General features: G+C 44.9%; 1 protein-coding gene across 1 annotated transcript in view; it reads left to right on the forward strand.

Moving 5' to 3' along the window:
• The window catches only part of CA10 (carbonic anhydrase 10), a 485,650-nt gene extending 467,116 nt beyond the window's left edge, over positions 1-18,534 (forward strand). Inside the window, exons 7-9 of the mRNA XM_030296817.1 lie at positions 12,628-12,782; positions 14,660-14,834; positions 17,243-18,534. Coding sequence (XP_030152677.1) covers positions 12,628-12,782; positions 14,660-14,834; positions 17,243-17,265 — 353 coding nt within the window. The 3' untranslated portion in view covers positions 17,266-18,534. The remainder of the gene's footprint in view (positions 1-12,627; positions 12,783-14,659; positions 14,835-17,242) is intronic.
• The last annotated feature ends 2,049 nt before the right edge of the window (positions 18,535-20,583 follow it).

Raw genomic sequence — 20,583 nt, forward strand, 5'->3', positions numbered from 1 at the left:
TACTCATCTAAGGAAGGCGTTTCTATTTTGTGTGCAAAGAGCACATTTTATAACTGCCCATAAAATATTATTAGTCTTTTAACTTTTTTTGATTAAAAAAGCATGAAAATTAAGTAAAATGTTTTCAAATAATCTTGAATTTGCAGTTTAGAGACCGTGAAAAGCCATGAAATCACACATTAAGCCCCAACACATAATCTAACAGATTGCTAGCTGCAGAGTCACTCATTAGTGGGACTTTCCTCCCCCAACCCACCCCCAGCACAGGTCTGATTAATATTAAGTGATGTGGCTGCTGTCGAAAATGAAACCCTCCACGGGGGTCTGAGCTACAGAAAGGTGGCCTTCCTCAGGAACTGGTACCAATCCTTGTGCAAACAAGGGGCTGGAGAGCCAGGGGGACAGATCTTGTCGGGACCAATGACAGATGGCCCTTTTGTGGGTAAGGGAAACTTCAGCTTCATCTGTTTTGAATGAGGCATCCCTGCTGACTGCCACCCCATCAGCTCCGTGGGGATTGAGAAGGACGACTTTGACAATAGCTGAAGTGGATCACAATGTGAAAACCCAAGACCTTCATTCAGTTGTTCACTCACTCCATAAATATTTACTGAGTGGATCCTAGGTGCCACAAGATAGATCAACAGGACGTGTTTTCTGTCCACAGGGTCCTCACTCTAGGTCGGGAGACAGACATACGGTAGTGCATTATAGAGATTTATGTAACAAACATAATGCAAAAAAAAAAAAAAACTGGAGAGAACTCTTTGGGATCATGGAAAAACTGCCCAGAATACATGGCAAGGGTGCACAACGCAGGTGCCTTTAAAATAAGGACTGAATCAATGAATAACTTTGCTGGAGAAAGAGAGGTGTGGAAAAGGGGGGGGGAGGGGAGAGAAGAAAAGAGGGAGGAAGGAAGGAAGCAAGGGAGGAAAAAGAGGAAGAGGGAGGGAAGGAAGGAAGGAGGGGGGGATGGCAGAAAGGAAAAAGAGGGAAGGAGGGAGGACATTCCAAGCACAGAGGGCCACATCCAAAGCAAGAAGAGCATTACAAGGGCTGTGAAGGGTTTAGAGGAAGGAACTTTGCCTTCATCAGCTGTCCATTGCAGCGCCCACAATAAACATGGGTTAGGCTTGAATTAATAGAGGAATGAGTGGCCCCTGCAGTGTTAGTGACAGGGGCAGAGAGAGTGACAGGAGAGGTCATTTGGGTCCAGATATCGAAGGGTCTTGATGCCAGGCTGAGGAGTTTCTGCAGAAGACTGATTTGCATAAACTCCCTCACCCCTAGAAATGCAAATGGAAAAGAGTGGGAGCATCCCCTTCTCCTTCTGTCCCTCATAATCTATCAGTCACGGCGAAGGGAAGAGAAAGGGAATGAAAGCAAGATAAAGAGACCCCACATGGGGAGAGGTAACTGCTTTTGGCCCCATAATCACAGGTATTTGTGCTCTTACACTCTGGGCAATAATGGAGGCATTCCCAGTAGCACCTTTATCAGGCGCCACAGGGATAATGATGGCCCTACCAGTGGGAATGACCTCGACGCCGCTATGTGCAGGACACTGTGGCCAAAAGGGATTGATTTGCTCAGCAGGAGAGCGCCAGCACTCTTCCATCCGCTAAACTCTCTGACGCAGCCAGCCTGTGGAAAGTTGGCCTGGTAGCAAGTGGGGGATGTTCTGAAGCAGGAATCATTTACTAGGAAGCAGGCAGTGGGTGGGAAACACAAGCCTGGAAGCCTCCCCAGAGGCTCTGGAGACGTGCTAGCATCAGCCGCTGAGTTCCAGTGGAGACACCACCACCTGATCAGGGACATCTATCAGGCTACCCTGCTTCTGTACTTCTAAGTAGGATTGAAAGAAATCAACCCCTTCCCCCACTGCCACCCAACCACACTCCCCAGGGACACATGACCCCGACCCACACCCACTCTCCCAACCAGCCCATTCTTCTGCTGCTACTCAAAATGACACCCCAGCATAACTTCAACTTGCCCCACTCACTTAGACATGGTACCCACTCCACAATGTGCTGAGTATCAGGAGTAGGGAAGCGACACTGAGTACCTTCAACATTTCGGGCTCTGTGCTAATAGCTTTCATGCAACACCTTACCTAGTGTTCCCAAAGTACCCACCTTCAAAGTGGGTATGATTTGCTATCCCAGTGTACATATGAGGAAACCAAGGCCCAGGAAGTGAAACGATTTGACAAGAACATACATCTAGTAAGTGATTGTGTATGTCAGCAACTTCTGCATAACAAACAAACATTCAACAAGCAGCATTGATATTTCCTGCTGCAGCTTGGGTGGCTTGGCTGTCACTTCTCTGGGATTCAGGAAGATACCCATGGCAAGTACTTCTGATGGTGGAGGTCAGAAATGTGTGATGTTACTTATGGTGTAGGCTTGAAACTCACACACTGTCACTTCTATCCAGTTTTAACTGGCCAAAGAAAGAGACATGGCCAAGCCCAACCTCAGAATCCTCCCATGGAGGTGGGGATGGGAAGGGAGTGAACATTCCCTGAACAGTAATCTGGTCCTCCATAGTGAAGGAGCAAGGATTCAAACATAGGTCCTCCTAAGAACTTTTCTATGCCCTCATCTTCCCATCATGCTTCCTCTCTAGGGATAGAGAAAAACCTTACCTCTGAGGTCTTAGAACTAGTTGTAAGGCTGATCCTTTCACATTGCATGAAACTCATCAGCATGTTTTTTTTCTTAATTCTAACTTTGGTTCAATGTCAAGAGTCATCTCCTCGCATTTTGCATTTGTTTCTACTTGGAAGGGACATAAACTAGCCACAGAACTTGTGGGCACATTGAAAGTTCAGGTGATGGGCATTGAGGAGGGCACCTGTTGGGATGAGCACTGGGTGTTGTATGGAAATCAATCTGACAATGAATTTCATATTAAAAAAAAGAAAGAAAGTTCAGGTTCATTCTATCCTAAGCTCTCTGCAACTCTTGCCTATGCCTTGGCATGGGACCACCAATGGAAATCAGCATCATCCAGAAGGACACAGCAGCACTGCCATCATTGGCAAACAGAGTAACCAGAGAAGGCATAGACATTTGTTCCAGATGGGGGTCAATCTTCCCCATCATTCTTTCTCTTGGAGGCCATTGCTAGGAGAAATCAGTCTAAGACTTTGAGCAGTGACACCATCTGCTGATAAGGATCACTCTGGTCGCTTCATTGGAAGGAGACAGTAGAGGAGCAAAGGTCAACATTGGGAGATAACTTGCAAAATCCAAGTGACTTGACAATGTCAATAGTAATCCCAGGCCAATGTGGATGGGGTGGTGAGAAATGCTTGGGTATATTTTGAAGGAAGAACCACAAGATTTCTTGATAGATCAGATTTGTGATATGAGGGAAAGTGAGGAACCAAGATGACTGTAAGGCTTTTAGCCTGAGCAACTGAAGGGAGGACACTCTCATCAGTGGAGATGGGGAAGACTGAGATGAAGCATATTCGTGGGTGGGGAAAGGAATCAGAATTTTCTAATGTGTTAAGCTTGAGATGTCTATTGGGCATCCAAGAAGAGGTGTGGAGTGGGCAGTTAGATATGAGTCTGGATTTCAGGAGAGAGAACTGAAGATATAAATGTGAAGTCATTGGGATCCAGATGGCATTTAAACCTGGGTGAAATCATGAGTGAGAATAAATAGAGAAGAGAGGCGGGACATGTCCTCATTTTTGAAAGAGCAGCTCAAATCCCCATGACTTAGGATTGCAAATCATTTCTAAAAATATCTTTTAAATCCCACCCTGGAAGAGGCTCTTGTGTGTCTGTCTCATCAACTAGCTAAAGAGGTGCAGGTGAGTGGGAGCAAGCATGGAAGCACAGGGTGCAATGACCACAAAATGGCAACTATTTGCTTGAGTTGGTCACAGATTAGAGGACTCAGAAAAAAGGAATTGTGCAAAGTCATTCTATTGAGCCAGTTAAGAAAATCAATGCCAGGGAAAATAGGTAAAAGACAACCAGAAGGAAAATCTTACCAAAAGGACTAGAAATTTTGGAAGCCAGATACCATGGTGGTGAAACCACCATACTTAGAGAAAGGAACGTGCTCTCGTGAAGAGAGAGAGAACTGAGCAGACCTGGGCTCCTGTCTCTACCACTTCCTTGGCTGTACGACTTCAGGCAGTTTTTATAACATCTCTGAAATTACGATTTCCTCGTCAGTAAAAGGAGGATAGACTGATATTGAGAGGGTTGGGTGAGGATTAAGCAAGGTAGTCTGTTGCCTAGACAATGACTGGTGTAAGCTAGCTATATTATTTTGTGTGTTCCTAAATTGTCCAAAGGACAGGTGGGAGAAAGATCACTATGAAGCCAAATAAAAACTATATTCACAGTGAATACAGTGCTGGGCACACAATATGGCTTACTTTAAGCAAAGGACAGCTCCTGTATATGAAGCCATGCAGTGGGTAGTAATGGCCTAGTGACGTTCTACTTTCCTTGGAAGCTTAGATTTCATATGTCTGAGCAAATCTTAGAAAACACTCTCACGAACCCAGGCCAACAATGGAAAAGACCAGCCTGAATTAATTTCAGGCTGAATTTAGAAGGTCTTCTAAAGAAAATCCATTTTATTAAAGTGAAATTCCCCTTCAATAGATTGAGGGTCAAGACCGGAATCATGACATTGAAAAATGGATTTTCTGAATGGATTTTCTGGAGGAGATATCAGTAATTTATGCGAAGTATTTTAATTTTTTAATGTAGTATCGTGTAAGAATGCCAATATCCCTCCATTTTTCTTGTGTTAATTAATTAGCAGCCCCAATTACATAAAAGGTAACATTTTTATCATTTTAGTATCCACCTGACTTCATCAAGCTGGCGTTATTTTTTTAAAAACGATTTTATGATATTTTCAAGGGTGAAACCAGTAAACTAATGGAGTGCAAAGAGCCTTCTTAAATTGAGAACAGGGAGTAGTTATTAGAACATTACATATAAATGAAGGCTTTCTTCCGATGTCCTAGGACAGAGTATCATTTGGATAGCTTCATTCTCTCTCACATAGTCCATTCATTTCATAGATTGTAAATACAGTACTGAACTTCAGCCCATTATGAATCCAAAAGATCACAGATTCCAAACTTTAACAGTTCTGGCTGTTGTCCTAATATATTTCCTCCAAGGAAATAAAGACACACAACCAAAGGCATTTAGAGGAGAGATTTTAAACATGGTGATTTGACGCACAGTACGAGCCCCTTAAAACACTGTTTTCAGTCTTTCCTGCTTACAACTTTGCTTTGGTCCCCTACCCTGACCCCGGCTAAAAGATGAATGCATAGGAAAGGAGAGACCAGCTCGTGACTGCCTTATACCTCTCAGCTCCTTGGGAAGTGCTCCAGGCACCCGCTCCTCAGAGGGACGCAGTGGTAAATGTGATGAAATATCACCAGGGAGTTTAAGCATATTGCTCCTGGTGCCTCTCTCTATGCTTAATTGAACTTGTACTTTCATTTCAAAAGAATGGCTTTGGAGATGTTGTCACAGAATGAGAAATGCAGCACACTGCTTGCCATGTTGCAATCTAAGCAGTAACTCAGGGAAGCGAGGCACAGAAAAGGAGGGGCTTACCTCCATGAATCCAATTCTTAGAGGCCCTGTTTTTCACTGATTGTTTGTATAAAACAAAAAATCATATGACTTTATTCTTTAGTAATTGCCTTTTTTCATTTCACTTGGATTTGCCACAGATTATGAGAGGAAATGTCATTCCATGTGAGAAAATTGCCGAATAGTTCCTTATTGATCAGAAGCAAGCCCAGGATCGATCTCTGGAACCACCATGCCTTTTTCTCATTGGCATCATTCTCTTTGAATGGGAACTTCATAAGCAGGGACCGGGTGATGTTAAATCTCTCAGTGATCCACATAAGTAAACACGACACATTTAATAGAGGCTGCTGTTGGAGCTCAGATGAAGGGAACGATTCCCCCACTATGCAGTCCTGGGTGTGTCATCATCGTACATTTTACTTATAAAAATAAGTAAGAAAAAGTCAGCTTGAGAATTGTATCCATGACCAAGAACTCAGTAGAAGATGAATCACAGATTCAGCAAGGGCATGTCATAAAATTAAAAAGCACAGCTGTTGACTTCTCCAGTCATTTGAAAGAATAAAATCAGGCTATGAACCGCATGTAACTATTCTATACCTATTGAGTATCCAAGGGGTCTTCCGGTACTATAAAGATATAGCCGACACATTAAACATTACAAAAGTTTGAGCTACTGAGGGTAAATTTGTTTGGGTAAACTTGTTTATGTTTATCCCACCAAATACACCAAGCAAGTCTCCTTGGGGAAAAAAGCTGTAAAAATGTGGCCTGGGGTTCTCAAACTCTATTCCCTGAAAGATGGAACCCTGACTTAAAGGCAGCCTGAGGCAGAGTGAGAATTCATGAGGACAAACATTACATGTTAAATGCATGCCAATTTCAGCAATGTAAATACAGGGTATAGACGTGTTTGGTGTAGAAACACGGTAATGCCAGCTGAAGACTGGCACCGGTCTCTCACCCTGGTATCTTGGGGTGTGATATATATGGGAGTAATAGTGAGCAGTATGTATTTAAGCTAATGGTACGAACTGGAGCCTCAGAGATTTTTCTCCATCGTCTGACAAATGATATTTCCTCTTCTTCCTTTAGTTTCTGCCCAGCACCATTACCAGGTGGAGCTGCTGGGCAGAAACGATTTTTGCTGATTCATCCCATCAGTGTTTGTTGAGCACCCACTATGTGGTGGACCTCATGCTGAGGCCTGGGGATTCAGAAGTAAAAGACAGAAGCCCTTCTCCAAAGGCTCACAGGGTAGTGGGGACGTTTAAATAGTAAGTTATTCTTGGCAAGCAGAGTCAGCAAATATGGTGGAAAATGAACCACTAACCCAGCTGGGGAGAGTCAGGAGACCTCAGGGAGGTCAAGCGTGGTTATCCCGGGGAAGTAGTCATCCTGGGTGAGGAAGCGGGAGTGCCATCAATGCTACCCAGTACAGCATGTGCCAAGTACAAATCTTCCTCAACTTACCGTGGGACTGTGTTCAGTAAACCCATCATAAGTTGAAAATATCCCAAGTCAAAAATGCCGCTAGGGGCACCTGGGTGTCTCAGTCGGTTGAGTGTCCGACTTCAGCTCAGATCATGATCACTCAGTCCATGAGTTCAAGCCCCGCATGAGGCTCTGTGCTGACAGCTCGCAGCCTGGAGTCTGCTTCAGATTCTGTGTCTCCCTCTCTCTCTCTGCCCCTCCCCCACTCAATCTCTCTCTCTCTCTCTCTCTCTCTCTCTCTCTCTCTCTCAAAAATAAATAAACATTGGGGTGCCTGGGTGGCTCAGTCAGTTAAGTGGCTGACTTCAGCTCAGGTCATGATCTCACAGTTTGTGAGCTCCAGCCCCGAATCACGCTCTGTGCTGATGGCTCAGAGCCTGGAGCCTGCTTCAGATTCTGTGTCTCCCTCTCTGTCTCTCTGCCCCTCCCCCATTCATGCTCTGTCTCTCTCTATCTCTGTCTGTCAAAAATAAATAAACATTAAAAAAAATTTTTTTAATGCCGCTAATACACCCCACCTACCCACCATCATCACTTAGCCTCGCTGACCTTAAACATGTCCAGAATACTCACATTATCCCACAGTTGGGCAAAATCATCTGACACAAAGCCTATTTTATAATGAAGTGTTGATTATCCCATGTAATTTATTGAATACTGCACTGAAAGTGGAGAACGGAATATAAACGGTTGTATCTGGGTACAGAATGGTTGGAGGTTACCATTCTGGGTACAGAATGGTTGTTTACATAACCTCATGATCAAGAGGCTGACTGGGAGCTTCAGCTCGCTGCCCAGCATCATGGGAGAGGATCATACTGTATATCGCTGGCCTGGGAAAAGATCCAAATGGACAATTCGAAGTATGGTTTCTACTGGATGAGTATTACTTTCACACCATTATAAAGCTGAAGAATCGTAAATTGACCCATCCAAAGTTAGAGACCATCTGTACTCAAAAAGCGTGATCTTATTCTTCAAACAACTCTGAGGCAAGTACTCGGTCTCAGTCTGGGCTGCTGTCATAAACTACCACAGACAGGTGGCTTACAAACAGATTTACTTCTGACAGCTCCAGAGGCTGGAATTCCAAGATCAAGATGCCAGCCAGCATGGTTGGATTCTGGCGAGGACCCTGTCTTGGGTTGCAGAAATTTTGTTGCGTCTTCACATGGACGAAGGGGTGAGAGCGTTCCCTGGAGTCCCTTTAATAAGGGCGCTAATCCCATTTGTGAGGGCCCCATCCTCATGATCTAATTATCTCCCCAAAGCCCTGCCTCCTAATACTGTCACATTAGAGGCTAGGACTTCAAGATACGAATTTGGGGGGGGACACACACATTCAGTCCATTGGTTACCCCAACCATCTGCGTACTACAGATGTGAAAACTGAGGCTGAAGTGGTTACCTGCACATCCACGGCCACACAGAAGGTGAGCAGTGATGTCAGCACTCCCCAAGACAGGTCTGAGTCCAGTCCTCACACTCTTCACACTCAGTCTTCCCAACTTCTGTGGTGTGAGGAAATAAAAAGGGCAAAAGGTGGAGCACCTGGAGGGCTCAGACAGTAGAGCGTGTGACTCTGATCTCGGGGTTTTGAGTTCAAGCCCCACGTTGGATTTGGGCTTACTTGAAAACAAAATCTTAATTTCAAAAAGGTCAAAAGGTGAAGGATGAATATTAGCAAGATTCGTGGAAAGAAAGCAGCAAAGGAGGAGCAGGGGAGAGTGGAAGCACCCACAAGCTGACTGAGTTCTCTCACAGAGTGTTGCATCTCTCAGGGATGTGGGCGAAGAGGAACCTCCTGGCAGGACCCCAGCAGGTGGAGTTGGGATACGGGCATGCCAGTGTTTTGGAAGCACACTGTTACCCTACTGTGTGGGTTAAATTCACTAACAGGGCGTCTTGCTCCTAGCCTGCCCCCCCACCACCACCCACACACACCGACACTTTCCTCCAACATGGACGCAACACAGAGGCTGGTGACAGTTTCAGAGAAACATAAATGTTCTTTTTCTTATTTCCAGCCATGCATGCAGTGCTACTCATTCTGCTGCCTCCTTCCTTCCCTCCTCTCCACCGCCCCAAATAAAATAAAATACAATAATAGCAGCACGCTAGAGTACCCAATATGCTCTGCGTGCAAGCTTGGTTAAACAAATCGCATTGACCTTTAATAAAGATGTGCCGAATGCTTCCTTCTCTCATTCAGTATGTTAATCTTCAGGCCAAACCGCCATCAGAGCAAGCATCATTAAGTGCAGATCTGATCTTGCCACTCCCCTGCTGTAAACCCTTCGGTGCCTCCACATTGCCTACAGGATGAAGCCCAAACTCCCAATAGTGCAGAGAAGGACCTCCCGGGTGTGGCCTGTGCCAGCGGCCAACTTCATCTTGCACAACACCCCTCCCTCCCTCTGCACCTGACCAGCACTCCAGCCCTCTTCCAAGGGGAGTCTCTCTCTCTCCATCCTCAGTTCTTTCCCTACAGTGCCGTTGACACTCACCCCACTGGCAGCTACACTGATTACCTCCTGTCATTCAAAATGCAGTTCGGGTCAGCTCCTCCATTAATACTCTCCTGAGTCCCACCCCTAGGCAGAACTGACAACCTCTCAGTGGACATAGTACAGATATATGTCACTGTCTCTGTGGCTCCTTGCTACATTCACTTAATTACATCCTGCTCACCTACACTTAGCTTAGTGCTTGACATACATTAGGGGCTTAAGAAACAGTGAGAGCCAAATAATGGATATTCAACAGAAGCTTACTGTGTTGATGCCTGATCTGACTCTCAAGGACCATCACATTGACATGTGCTCTGGACACTATGGCTTTATTAGAGAAGCATCTGACCATACAGGGCAGGGTACAGATCCAGTCCAGCCATACTCCAATCATTGCACCTCTCCTGGGCTTGTCCTGATTCCTTCGTGTTTGGATAGGAAGGTAGATACATTTAAATGGAAATTGAAAGAAAGTCCTTTCTCCTAGGGTCGGTCTCCAAATCCAGTTTGACCTCTCTGTCTGTCTTATGGTCATTTTGTGGACAAAGCTCTAGAGATGTTCAATTCCCCCCATCAGGGTAGTCAGAGCAGTTGGGGAAGGAGGAGGGAAACGGTGGTTTTGTTTACATCATTCCAAACCACTGAATCAGTTGATTTGTTAATTCAGTTGACGAGGGAAGGAGCACTGAAGTTCAAGTTCCCTTGACAGAGATGACTCTTTCTTATCAGAGAAACTTGAGTGAGCAATTTCTGGAGATGCAGAAGGTAGGGGGCCTCTGCCCAGGAAAATGGATTAGCATCTTTGATGCTCTCAGGATCAGAAGGTAGGAACAGGCCTGACCAAGGTGCGCTCACCACCACCTGATAGAAGAGCTCACATGTATTTATTTTGCCATTTGTTGTCCGTCTCCTCAATAAAATGAGGAGGGTGGACACTGCATCTATCTTGTTGACTGCTCTATCCCCAGACCTTAACCCTATGCCTGGCACAAAGAGGTGCTTAGTGAACATTTGTTGAGTGAATGAATGACTTTGGTCTGGAAGTCAGGAAAGCTGGCTTCCAGTTCGCACTCTGAAGTCACCAGCAAGCTCTGTGACCTTAGGCATGTTACTGTGCCTCTCTGATCTTAAGCTTCTTGTCAATGAGGAATTATTATCCGCCTGACCAGTTTTACAGGTCACTGTGAGTTTCCAGCTGTATATGAAAGTCCTTTTTTTAGCATTATATGTGCACAGTACTAAACCTGAGAGATGATGTCGACTATTGAAGAGTTAGTCCTTTTCCACTGGGCATTAGAAACGTGGATGAGAGGATCTAGGAGGACTGGAGGAACCAGGCTCATCCCTCCACCTGCCAGGCACTGGGTTCCTGTCGTGCATTCTCTGGGCCTCCTGGACTGGCCACAGTGGTGGACACTTATGATAAACTGGGAATGCAAGACCCCTGGACACTTAGATCTGGAATCACCAGGATAGAGAGGGCAGTGGAAGCCATGAATGTAAATGGTCTTCTCACTGTAGAGTGGGGGAGGGGAAGCCTTGGACATGTCCCCCAATAAATGTCAACACAGAGAGAAGTAGGTGGAAAATCAGGAGCCAGCAACAGAACCTGAGAAGGAATGACCAAAAAAAAAAAATAGGAATACCAAGCATGGCATTTTGGAAGCCAGGAGAAGAGAGTAAGAGTGCACAGAAAGAAGGGGAGGGATCATAGAGGATAGGAGTGAGAGAGGCTCATTGGAATTTGTGGATATTTGAAAACTTCAGTACATTCAGTGTTTACAAAGTACAACCAGTGTGTTGAATTTAAAAATCAGAATGAAACAAACCAAAACGGCAATTGTTTTTAGTTGATCGAGGTGCTTATTATCCTCTCGTTTTCTCTCTTTTTTCCATATAGTCTGATATATACTTATGTCACTTTTATAACTGAAAAAGCATATTTAATACTAAAATACATATGAGTGTGACTACCTCAAATACGTGTAAAAAGAGAAAAGGCTATGTACATGGGCCCGATAGAGAGGAGATCCACAAAAATGAAATCCATTGTTGAACTTAACTGTTGAATCTCATGGTAGGATCTGGCCTGATTTGCTTTTCTTTCTAAAAGTGTTTTCTTAACGTCCTTTTAATTGAGAAATGTAAACAAATAAGAATGGTGACCAGGCGATGTTTCAATAGGTCCTGAAGCCTTTAATTGTATATTTCATTATGACTATAATGCTATGGGTCTAGGTCTCAGGGGCCATCACCACAGACTTGGTTCTTTCCTGTGTCCTTGTAGTGACCACATTTCTGTTCACCAGTATTCATTGCCCCCATCCTGCTGGAGAAATGTGCTTCTTTGAATCCCCGATGTCAACCTTGACCATGTTACTTCTTGGGCTGCCAAAGTGTGAGCAGAAGTGACATGTGTCCCTTCTAGGATGGAAGTTTTAAGAGACAACATATGCTTCATCATGCTTGCTTTCTATCATTGCTACTCACAAGGGTCTTAAATGGCAGCTGCTCTATGGGCCCAAGTCCCTGAGTGTGAACAGCAGTGACATGGAGGCAGCTCCCAGCCAACCTAGGGTGAACATGTACACAAGCAAGAAATAAACCTTTGTTGTTTAAAATAACTGAGATTCATGGGGAGCCTGGGTGGCTCAGTCAGTTGAGTGTCCAACTTTGGCTCGGGTCATGATCTCACCATTCGTAGGTTTGAGCCCTGCGTCAGGCTCTGTGCTGATAGCTCAGAGCCTGGAGCCTGCTTCAGATTCTGTGTCTACCTCTCTCTCTGCCCCTCCCCTGCTCATGCTCTGTCTCTCTCTGTCTTGAAAATAAATAAAACATTAAAAAATTTAAAAATAACTGAGATGGGGGGGGTGGGGGCAGGAGGCTGTTCATTACTATAGCCTGTCCTAGCAGATACGGTCTTCTGGAATCTGAAAAGAAAAAGAAAAAAAAAACAATTATCAGCAATATCACACTTTCTCAAGAAACCTAACTCAAATCTTTCTTATTTTCTTCTCTAGATGATGCATATTTACTACAGGGACTTAATATAGAGGAACTATATCCAGAGACCTCTAGTTTCATTACTTATGATGGGTCGATGACTATCCCACCCTGCTATGAGACAGCAAGTTGGATAATAATGAACAAACCTGTGTACATAACCAGGATGCAGGTGAGCTTTTCCAGGGTCTTTTAGCTCATGGGGAAGACGGTATAAAGACCGACTGGGTTTGTGGAGCGCCTGTTCTATCAGTTTGCTAGGACTGCTTCAATGAAGCATCATAGACTTGGTGGCTTACACAACAGAAATGTACTGCCTCACAGCTCTGGAAGCTGTAAATCCAAGATCAAGGTGTCAGCAGGGTTGATCCATTCCAAGGGATGTAAGGAAGAAACTGTTCCGCACCTGTCCTTCAGGTGGGTTGCTGGCAATCTCTGGTGCTCCTTGGCTTGTAGAAGCATTGCCCGCTCTGCCTTCATCTTTACATGGCGTTCTTCCTCTGTGTCTCTGTCCGAATCCCCTTTTCTATAAGGCCACCAGTCATAATGAATCAGGGCCCACCTTATGACCTTAGCTAATTACATCTGTAATGACCCCATTTCCAAATAAAGTCACATTCTGAGGTGCTGGGGTTAGGACTTCAATTTATGAATTCTGGGGGTACACAATTGAAATCACCACACCTGTGTTTGAAGAACCAGCCTCTGAAAAGGCTTAGCATGAACTAATTATAGATAAAACCATCCCACCTGTCTGAATGAGAAAAGAGAGCAGGGTTCCCAAAGTGTGACAGCTGTGATGTTCAGACAGCAAGTGAGCAAAATGGATATGTAGAAATATGTTTGAAAAAGCTGCATTTAAAAAAAAAAAGTTAAATAGATTTTCTTATTGGGAAACTTCTCAGGGCCTTTAAATTAATAATACATGTGTCCGTCTCCAAGGGAAGGCACAGGATGTTTAGCATTTCACGAACCTATTTGAATGTGGAATTTTTTAGAGCACCTCACGGGACTAGCATTCCTCTGAACTGCATGAGAACCACTGGCCACGTGGTGCCAGCTTTGCTAATGGCTCAACTGTGTGCTCCTAAAGCTGTCACCCCCACTTATGTGAAGGGAATACTCCTCCTCTTTATAACGAGGGGGGCAAATTACATCTGTTCGAGTTTGGACTTCTCTGATGGTGAGTGTCTATAAAAACTCAAAAGGAAGATAGATGAGCAAAGGAAGTGGAATCCAATCTCCTTATCCAGTCTCCTTGACAGAATATGTTCTCACAAGCCAACAGTCTGAACCATTTGAAGGCTCTGATCCTATCTGTAGTGATTGGGATTCTTTAGGTGACAAGCCACCCCCTCCAGATGACTTAAACTTAGGGAAAAGGATGTATTCAAGAGATATGGGGGCATCTCATGGAAGTTGAGATCAGAAATTGATGTCAGGAATTCACGAGAAGTCCATCCTCCCTGTTCTTCTCTGCTCCTTGTTGCACATATGCTTTATTCTTCTTTTCTGTTGGAGACTCTTCCTTTGCTTCACAGTCCTGGGGTGGAACATGGTGGAAAATGCTTTAGTCCAGCCACCTTGTCCTGATAGTCACAGAAAATGAACCAGACTGATCCAGCGTAATGTAGCTCCGACCCTGGGACCAATCACTACCGTTTGGCTAATACCCATGTGGGGGAATGATTCCCTGAATTAGTGAAAGTTATCAAACCATGAGGTGTCAGAGAAAAAAAAGGACACTGGAGAACAACTAGATAGATTTCCTCCTTTGACAGAGAGTGTATTTGAGGATAAGAGAGAGCAAAAGGACTTGTTCAGAGCCATGTATGACCTAGTCAGATAGAAGCAAGGCTCACTCCATGCACGGAGGCATCAGTGGGCCTGCAGCACAACTGAATCCATGAAACAAGGGTCTCTGCAGGGCTCACACGCCCTCTCCCAGGCAGCCAGTACCACCAGGCGTGGCCACAGTCTACGCGGTCCTCCTTTTTCCCTAGTGCATTTAGGAGAATGGGTTGGACTCAGCTGTGTCTCTCTCCACAGATGCATTCCTTACGCCTGCTCAGCCAGAATCAGCCATCTCAGATCTTTCTGAGCATGAGTGACAACTTCAGGCCTGTGCAGCCGCTCAATAACCGCTGCATCCGCACCAACATCAACTTCAGTTTACAGGGGAAGGACTGTCCAAACAACCGAGCCCAGAAGCTTCAGTATAGAGGTGGGTGCAGTGGCTCTGAGGGCAGTCGACCCCAGCCAGAGCTCAGCCATCTTGTTTAGGCTGGCTCTTAAAGGCCTGGTGTTAGCTCCCAATATAAGAACCATGATTACAAATGACGATGAGACCACCACCTTCCATTTGTATCGTGTTTTCCTGTTGGTAAAACCTATATATCATTAGAGATAGAGATTAGAGAGAGAGAGAGAGAGAGAAAGAGAGAGAGAGAGAGAAAGAGAAAGAGGTAGAGATAGAGAGAGATATTAGAGATAGCAATAGAGTTAGGGATAGGGATAGGGATAGATAGGGAAAGAAAAAGAAAGAAAGAGAAAGGAAAGATAGAGATAGAGAGGTGAGGCAGGGGCGCCGGGGGTGGGGGGAATGCTCAAACCTTCAAATCCCTTCTGGTTCAAGCAAGACAGCATTAAAAAAAAAAAAGGAAAGAAGGAAGGAAGGAAGAAAGTTTTATCGGAGCCCAAGTTAGGACAGCTGCCAGGTATATACAATCTTCACAAAGAAGAGAGTGCTCCCATGAAGGAACATTTGGTGTAGGGTTATATACATTTTTTATATAAATAGTTACAAGTCATTACACTAAGGACATTTCCCAAAATTGCAGACCTTATTTAAGCTTCTAGAATCTACAGTGCCATATCACTTTAAACTTATGGGAACCAGGGAGGTTTTTCTCCTTTTTCTATTTCTTTCAGTTTTTACTTAAATTCCAGTTAGTTAACCTATAGTGTAATATTAGTTTCTGGTATATGGTATAGTGATTCAACACTTCCGTACGTCACCCTGTGCTCATCACAACAAGTGCACTCCTTAATCCCCGTCACCTATTTCACCCATCCCCCCACTTACCCCTCACTTACCCCTCCCCCCCCCCCCCCCCCCCCGCCGCCCTGGTAACCATCAGTTTGCTCTCTGTAGTTAAGAGTCTGTTTCCTGGTTTGCGCCCCCCTCTCTTTTTCCCTTTGCTTGTTTGTTTTGTTTCTTAAATTCCACATATGAGTGACATCATATGGTGTCTGTCTTTCTCTGACTGATTTCGCTTAGCCGTAAGGCAAGGTTTTTATTGCCATTTTACCAAGGGCCCAGCGAGGCTGATTTTCCAGTGTTATTTGTTAGAACAGGACAGAACAGAACATTTAAGATGACTCCTGCCTCCTATAACCCTGTTGTCCATATCCAGCTCCCTCTCTTCCCTTATGCATGCTCAGTAACTGCCAGCCGTTGTGGTAAACCCTCAACATGGAAAGGAAGATGGAGACAGAAGAAAGTCATGCAGATGCCTTCAGCAGGGAATCCACACACCTGAGCTACAGGCCTGGTTCTGTCACTATCAAGCCATGTAAACCCAACAGTCATTTCCCCCAGGGCCTGGCTTTTTTCATGACAGTCCCTATACCATCTACTTCATGACTTGTGAGGAGCAAATGAGAGCCTGGGTGGGGAAGCCCTTTGTAGCAATAATGTGCTGCCCAAATGTGGGAGCTACGGATGTTATCAGGCAGCTTTTAGAAGCAACTACCACTGCTGCCCCGAGGTCCCCCACTTGAGCTCTCCTGCTTCCCCCACATTTCCCTCTTTTTTCTCTGTCAGATATATGCAGAGTGTCCAAACTACAATTTTCTGTTCCCTTCTAGCCAGAACTACCAGAAAAATACTCAACTCATTCATTGAACCTTCCCTTTATTCAACACCTAGTTGTTGTGCACCTACTAGGTGCCAGGCACATACTTAGCTAGGTGATGGGAATACAGTGGTGAGGAAGACAGATATGACCCATGCAGAGCTTACAGTCTGGAGCAGGGATCACAAACTTTTTCTGTAAAGGGCCAGCTGTTAAATACTTTGGGCTTTTGAGTCATATGGTCTCTGCTACACTCTTATGTTGTAGTGTGAAAGCAGCCATAGACATTATGTAAATTAATGGGTGTGGCCATGTTCCAATAAAACTTTATTTACAAAAACAGATCACAGGCTGTATTTGGCCCATGGGCTGTCATTTGCCCACCCCTGGTCTCGAGCACTGCCATCCACTAGAGTTTTCTGTGACTATGGAAATGTTCTATATCTACATTGTTCAGTATGGTCGCGACTAGCCACATGTGGCTGTCAAACATTTGAAGCATGGCTAGTACGATGATACACACTAAATTTTTAGTTTTATTTCATTTTAATTAATTTTAATTAATGTTAGCCACGTGTGAGTGGTAACAAACGTATTGGAGAGCTCAGGCCTAGAGGTTTATGAGGAAGTGGAAGAGGTAGTTGGGATACATACATACAATTCCCAGAACTGTCCCTTCCCCTTTGGAGTAACCTCCCCCCCAACTTCATTCACATTAATTCAACTATGCCTTGTTTTGTACTGTGTGTGTCTGTGTTTTTTTTTTTCTTTCCAGTAAATGAATGGCTCCTCAAGTAGGGAACAAGGCCAAGAAGAATCTCAAGAAGAAATGCTACAACTGTGAATTGATGTAACCTAGATACCCCTTCTTTCTTCTCTCTCCTTCCCTCCCTCAAGCCTCATCCACTCTTTGGATTGGCCCTTTCTTCATGAAAAGTGTCTGCAACACCATGCCAGAGGAACACATCTCTTATACACACCCACCAACACACACACACAAGCACTCACACACACACATGGACACACGCAAACGTATCCACACACAGACACACTTACATGGCCTCCAAGATGGGAAGTCAAGTTTCAGAAAAAAAAACAGGCTCATTCATAAGAGGTCTTAGAAGAAAATAACCAGTTAACCTAATTACAATTTTGATACTGTTTTCCTGAACTAATAAATCTACCCAATGAGACTTTTCAGCCTTTGTACATACAAAATTCTTCCAAAAGAGAGAGAGGAGGAAACACAGCTCCGACAGCATCAAGTGGACTTTGTTCTTGGCATCAAGTGATCTCGGGTGGTGTCCTAGGATCCTCTGAGGGTGCTGGTGACAGGTGAACCAGGACAAAGTTGGCCAAGGACACTTATTTCTAGATTATGATTCTTCTGTTTACTCAAAAATTTAAAAAGAAAAGGACAGACATTGAAGAGATACACATTGTATATATATCACTGCAGACTATAAAGAAATGGAATTATTTCCCCTCTTTGTCACATATCTGTAGTAGGATTTGCCAAGATCAGAATCGATCCATTCACTGTTTCTTGTTTTCCAAAGGTCATACATTGTGTTTGGTTATTGTTAACAGCTCAATAAATGTGTTTAACGAGTTCATTTCATTTTTCTGGCTTTGGTCTGTTCTCCTTCCTTACAGGCGAAGCCTCAGTTCCATGCAACTGCATTCTTTGATTTCACTTATTCCTTCATCTACCTGTTCCGTTCGTTTGCAGCCAGTTTTTACTGAGTTTGTGGCAATCAGGAATGCATTTGCTAAGCAAGTATAACTTTAATTCCACTCCATGGCTCGATCATTCATACAAGGTGAGCTTCAGCCTGAGATAGCAGGCGACAGATTTCTTGCGTTTCAAAACTGCCATCCCCCCTGTGATGTTCCCTTGAAGGAATGCACTTTGCCTTGTAAATTCCTGGGAAGGGGGTGTCTTTTCTCTCCAGGTGCAGCCGGATCTCACAAAATACAAACGAATGCCTTTCTTTCCTTGTTTATAATGGTCACTCACTGTGTTTGGTTACTGTCAAGAAATCAATAAATGTGTTTAACAAGTTACCCGGTACCCATGTCTGCCTTTATTGAGCAGGAGGATGCTCCCTGCTGAAGCCTCTGCATCCTGCTGTGTCTGTGAGCAATTGCGCTGTGGCTGGCAGGGCAGCAGAGCCTCAGAGCAGCCTGGCTGGCCATTCCCAGAGCCGGGTAATTAATACCCTGTTGAGAAAACATATAAGCTTAGCTGCTGGAAGGGAAGATCTGGATGTTCGTTCAGTGGCGAAATTAAAAATAACTCGCGTCTCTCCTTTCTGTCACGGTCTCCTGAAGGAGGGAAGGCACAGGCATAAAGGGGCTGTGCGAATGGGAAACTTCGCAAACACATGGGAAGCTTCAGCCAAGTGACGCATTAGCCATATTAACGACAAAAATAAACAAACAAATAAAAATAAGAACAGCCAGATGGCTCATACTTGAAATAATACGCTTAATTGAATTTTTTTCACTTTTTACACCAATGTTAGTTAGATGGTGGCCTTAGGCGTGATGACATGTGAGCCTGTTTCCAAGCAAATGTATTTTTCCAGAACACCAAATCTGCAAAGGTTTAGGGTAGGCAGGTGGCAGCTTGCTGCTTTCTCTCCGAGTCGGAACCTTCCCTAGCCAGCAAGGTCAGGCAACGTTTCATATAGTGGTTGGGGAATATTGGTAAATCAACCAAACTTGGCTTCAGACCTTCACTCTGTCACTTGTCTGCCTGCTGTGTGACCCTAGGCAAGTTGCTTTACTTCTCTGATCTGTATGTTGGGGATACTAGTAACCGCCTCTGTGAGGTGGGAGGCTTAAATGCAACACAGCTCCTTTAAACAGCTAGCCCAATACCAGTGACGGTTCTATACATGGTGCCTAGAGGCCGCGTGTGTGGCTCCCCTGTCAGGGTTTCTCTGGACCATACCATACCTCCCTCTACAAGGAGGGGTCAGCACCAGTCACAAAAAAGCCATCAATTAATATCAAACAAGAGTAACAGGTACCCCGCAGACTGCATATAGGTAAATGCCTGACGTGTGTCAGGGCACAGAAGGAGCACCAGTGAGGAAGAAAATGGGCCAGGGCTTCTAGACTCTGTTCCATTACTGGCATCCTCTGTGATACAAATCAACTCCCCTTCCTGGGACACTGTCCTTATCTAGAAAGAACGTGGGCATGGCAATCTCCCATGGCCTCTCCACTGTCATTCCCTAACTCTGCTCTCATTCAGCTCTCAGTCCAGGGAGAGCAGAAGAAAATCCAGGCCTGACACCGTAGGGTCCCTGGGCACAGGAAGAATTTCACTCTGGCCACACAGAACCGGAAATGGAGTGAACTCACCGGTCTCCCAGCTCCTTGGCCCCGTCCCAAATGTGCCTTCTCCCCACTCACCGGGTCGCCCAAACTACAAAATAGAAATAGAGGCACTTTGCCCTCAAACCATGTGGAAACAATAAAGATTAGCTAGATTTGTACCACTCTAAGGGAAAAAAAATAGAAAAATTTTAAAAATATCAAAAAGCCCGTGAGAGTTGACCTGTAAAGCCATGAAGAAACAAAAAAAGATTTATCCACGTGAAGTGCGTGGGTGCTCAGAAAGGAGGTGGCCAGCAGTGCTGGGTTGCGGGCAGAGCTGCAGGCTTACATGCAGGGATATGCATGCCATGCCCGAGTTCCCTCCTTGGCAAAATGGGGAGGGGAGGTAAATATATGGAGAAGAGAATGCTGGGCAAATTGCATGAGAAAAAGAGAAGACCTGGTGTGGAGATCCCCAGTGCCCCTCTCAAGGACACCTTCTGTGGTGTCCAACAGGATTTAGAGCCTGGTGCCCACCTCCCTCGGTAGCAGTTTGGTTTCCATGGTGACGCCGGGACAGCCACAACTCGCTGCACTAAATGTGTCTGGAATGTAACATGGACTTTGGTCAGGAGAGCAGTCCTCCATCGCAGCCCATAGGCACCCAGCTTAGGCCGAAAGGTTTGACTGAGAATCCTCAATTAACATATGCCAGCGCCCCCAGGGTGGGTCCTTACCCTGCTGGACCCCAGAGCACTCATAGCTCAGGAGAATGACTGTTTTCCT

Source organism: Lynx canadensis, chromosome E1 (assembly GCF_007474595.2).
Source record: "Lynx canadensis isolate LIC74 chromosome E1, mLynCan4.pri.v2, whole genome shotgun sequence".
In the NCBI taxonomy this organism is placed as follows: Eukaryota; Metazoa; Chordata; class Mammalia; order Carnivora; family Felidae; genus Lynx; species Lynx canadensis.